Source organism: Daktulosphaira vitifoliae, unplaced genomic scaffold, assembly GCF_025091365.1.
Source record: "Daktulosphaira vitifoliae isolate Bord-2020 unplaced genomic scaffold, ASM2509136v1 Scaffold_2, whole genome shotgun sequence".
NCBI lineage: Eukaryota > Metazoa > Arthropoda > Insecta > Hemiptera > Phylloxeridae > Daktulosphaira > Daktulosphaira vitifoliae.
In genome coordinates this window covers 20,933,545-20,936,308 of record NW_026099573.1, presented here as the reverse complement: position 1 = coordinate 20,936,308, position 2,764 = coordinate 20,933,545, and the positions used below count along the sequence as shown (strand labels likewise).

Below are 2,764 nucleotides of genomic sequence, written 5' to 3'. Positions count from 1 at the left end.
AAAAAAAAAAAAACACATCATAGTAAAATTAATACCTTCTCAGCTTCGCATCGAAGCTAAAAATAATATAGTTTAAAAAAACACGCTTTTAAAGCACATCGAACTAAAAAGTAAAAAATAATTTTTAAAACAAGCTTAAAATTATTTTTAAGTTTTTAGTTCGATATGCTTCAAAAGCGTGTTTTTCAGTTTTTTTAAACTACATTTATTTAATTTTTGGTTTTCGTACCCGTACACACGTGCGTATCATCATTATTATAAATATATATATATATATAAAGACATTTTTTTCAAATAAACTTTTATTCACCATCTTTCACAATTTAATCATTGGTTATAGTTCGCTCAATCTAGAGGAATTATACCACCCTATTCAAACTATTAAAAAAATTATAAAGCTCATGCAATAACATAATAAAAAAATAGGCTCCCAGTTTTGATTAACGTTTCATTAATTTCCTTTGTTATTTTTTAATATGATAACTAGTTGTTATATTTAAATTTTTGATCTTTTTATAATTTTTGATATTTTATAATAATTTTATATAAAAATGCTTAATACTTTTTGATTACAGATTCTAAAAAAAAATTTACTCCTAATTTTAAAAAATTATTAAATCAATGGAATGGAGTAATTCTACAGATTGTTGATGAAAATTATACATCAAAAATTGGATATTCTATGGCCAATCATATTTGTTTTACATTTATAACCACTGGTTTTAACTTTACTACTGATGATGATTATGATCAATGCTTAATTATAGCACAATCATGTTGTTATTCATATGTTGTTAATGCTAAGGAGATAATGAATAGTATAGAAATTGTAAAAATGCCTTATGATCATTTGATTACAGCTATTAGTAAAGAAAAAAAAATTTTACCTAAGTTACTCGAAAACGATGGTATGATTATGGAACCTAAAGACGAACCGGAGGAAGAAAATCAAATAGTTGTATTGTCCAAAAATACAGAAGATGCGGACTACATTAAGATGGAATATTATATTTAAATTAAAAAATATAAATAGAGAACTACAGATTTGTTTTAATTGTACTTTAACTAATTAATTATATTTAATTTGTAAAAATGATATAAGATAATACATAATTAAAAATTTTCTGTTGTATACAACATACTATGTAGTAATTCAAAATATAATAAAATAAAAAAGAGAAAAAAAGAGTATAAAAATATTAACGTTATATGATGAGAGTTAGATGCAGTAGAGAACGGTATGGTACTACATATAATTAATTATTATATTTTATTGTGGTCATGGTTCGAGGGTTTAAAATTAATAAGGTTATTAAAATAAACTAGCCAATAAAATGTGTTTATAAGGGTTCATAAATTGACTCACCTTTCGTTGTCTTCATTTAAACTCTTAAAATAAAATTTTAGTCAGATGGAAATTATTTGAATGTCGAAATAAGATTTGTAAGTGTCAGGAGGCGTAACTTAATTACCTTGTGTCCATTTGCTACGCCATTCTGCTCTACTAAGTAACTACTGCACTTCTGACTGATCTACAAGGCCCTTTTACTTTATATAGATGATAAACCCTATCTCATAATATTATGATAATCTCGAATGCCGTTCTGCATTTTAGACTGTTTTATTACTCTTATTTTTCAATTTATTACACGGTAATCATCACTTAGATAACTATTACATGAAAATATATATATTTAAAGTACAGATAATTTTTATGATATCAGTTTGGTACATAATACAATTTTTGTGACACTGTACTTTTTTTATAATTTTCATTCGAATATTTTAAGAATCATTTAAAAGTAATATGCGCGGATATTACAACAACTACTAAATTCCTTATGAAATTTCGACTCTGATTCTGAATTTGTCTTTAATTTTTTCTATCTTTTTTTGTTTCTTAAAATTTTCTAATATAACTTTAATTAAAATGTGTGAAAACGAGTTGTGCAAAAATGGGGTTTATCCGTCAAGTACAACCATATTTATAGATCTTTCAATTTGAGTTTGATGTTCATTTGCCTATAAAATATGAACTTTCTACCATAACTATTTTTTGGTTAATATCATAAATATTATATTGTTACTTATAGGTCAGAAAAGCTCATTATTTTTTTTTTTTTAATGAGTTATTTAAATTCGTTTAACTACAAGGCGAAAATAAAAATATACAGGTATGATCATGGATTTTTTTGTTATAATGAGAAGACTACAAATGGTTTGTCGTAAAATGTAAATTCAAGGGAAATTACACACAGATGACAATAACCCGAATCATATTAATTTTACTATGAAATGTGCAGGAGACGATTTAATGACTGTTGATATTTTTTTATCGATTGTAGTATATATAGGAAACAATGTGTGTTTACGTATAATGCATATGTTCGATTGTTGGGCGCCAAGCTATATCAGATGAATTTTTTTTTTCGCTTCTATGCAAAGATAATAAGGTATTAATTTTACTATGATGTTTTATTATTATTATCATCATTATTATTATTATTATTATTATTAGTATTATTATTATATTAATTATAACCTCAAAAATTGAAAAAATGTTCGAAATTTCTTTTACTTAAAACTGCCATAAATTTTTTAAAAATGACCAAATCAATATATATTTTTTTGTTATAGATGATGTCTTTACCTATCATTTGATAAATTTTTTTTATAAATCTGACCTTTTACTTGCCTACAGGAGGGATTCAAAATGACAACTTTTTTACAAAAAATTAACTTTTTCAACTTATTTTTTGAAAAT

The 2,764-nt window shown here is 24.0% G+C and overlaps 1 protein-coding gene across 2 annotated transcripts in view; it reads left to right on the top strand.

Annotated features, from left to right (window-relative positions):
* LOC126899679 (uncharacterized) overlaps positions 1-1,141 on the top strand; it is a 6,004-nt gene extending 4,863 nt beyond the window's left edge. For both annotated transcript variants that reach the window (XM_050674773.1, XM_050674774.1), the window contains one exon: positions 576-1,141. In XM_050674773.1, coding sequence (XP_050530730.1) covers positions 576-1,015 — 440 coding nt within the window. In that variant the 3' untranslated portion in view covers positions 1,016-1,141. The remainder of the gene's footprint in view (positions 1-575) is intronic.
* Positions 1,142-2,764: the final 1,623 nt, after the last annotated feature.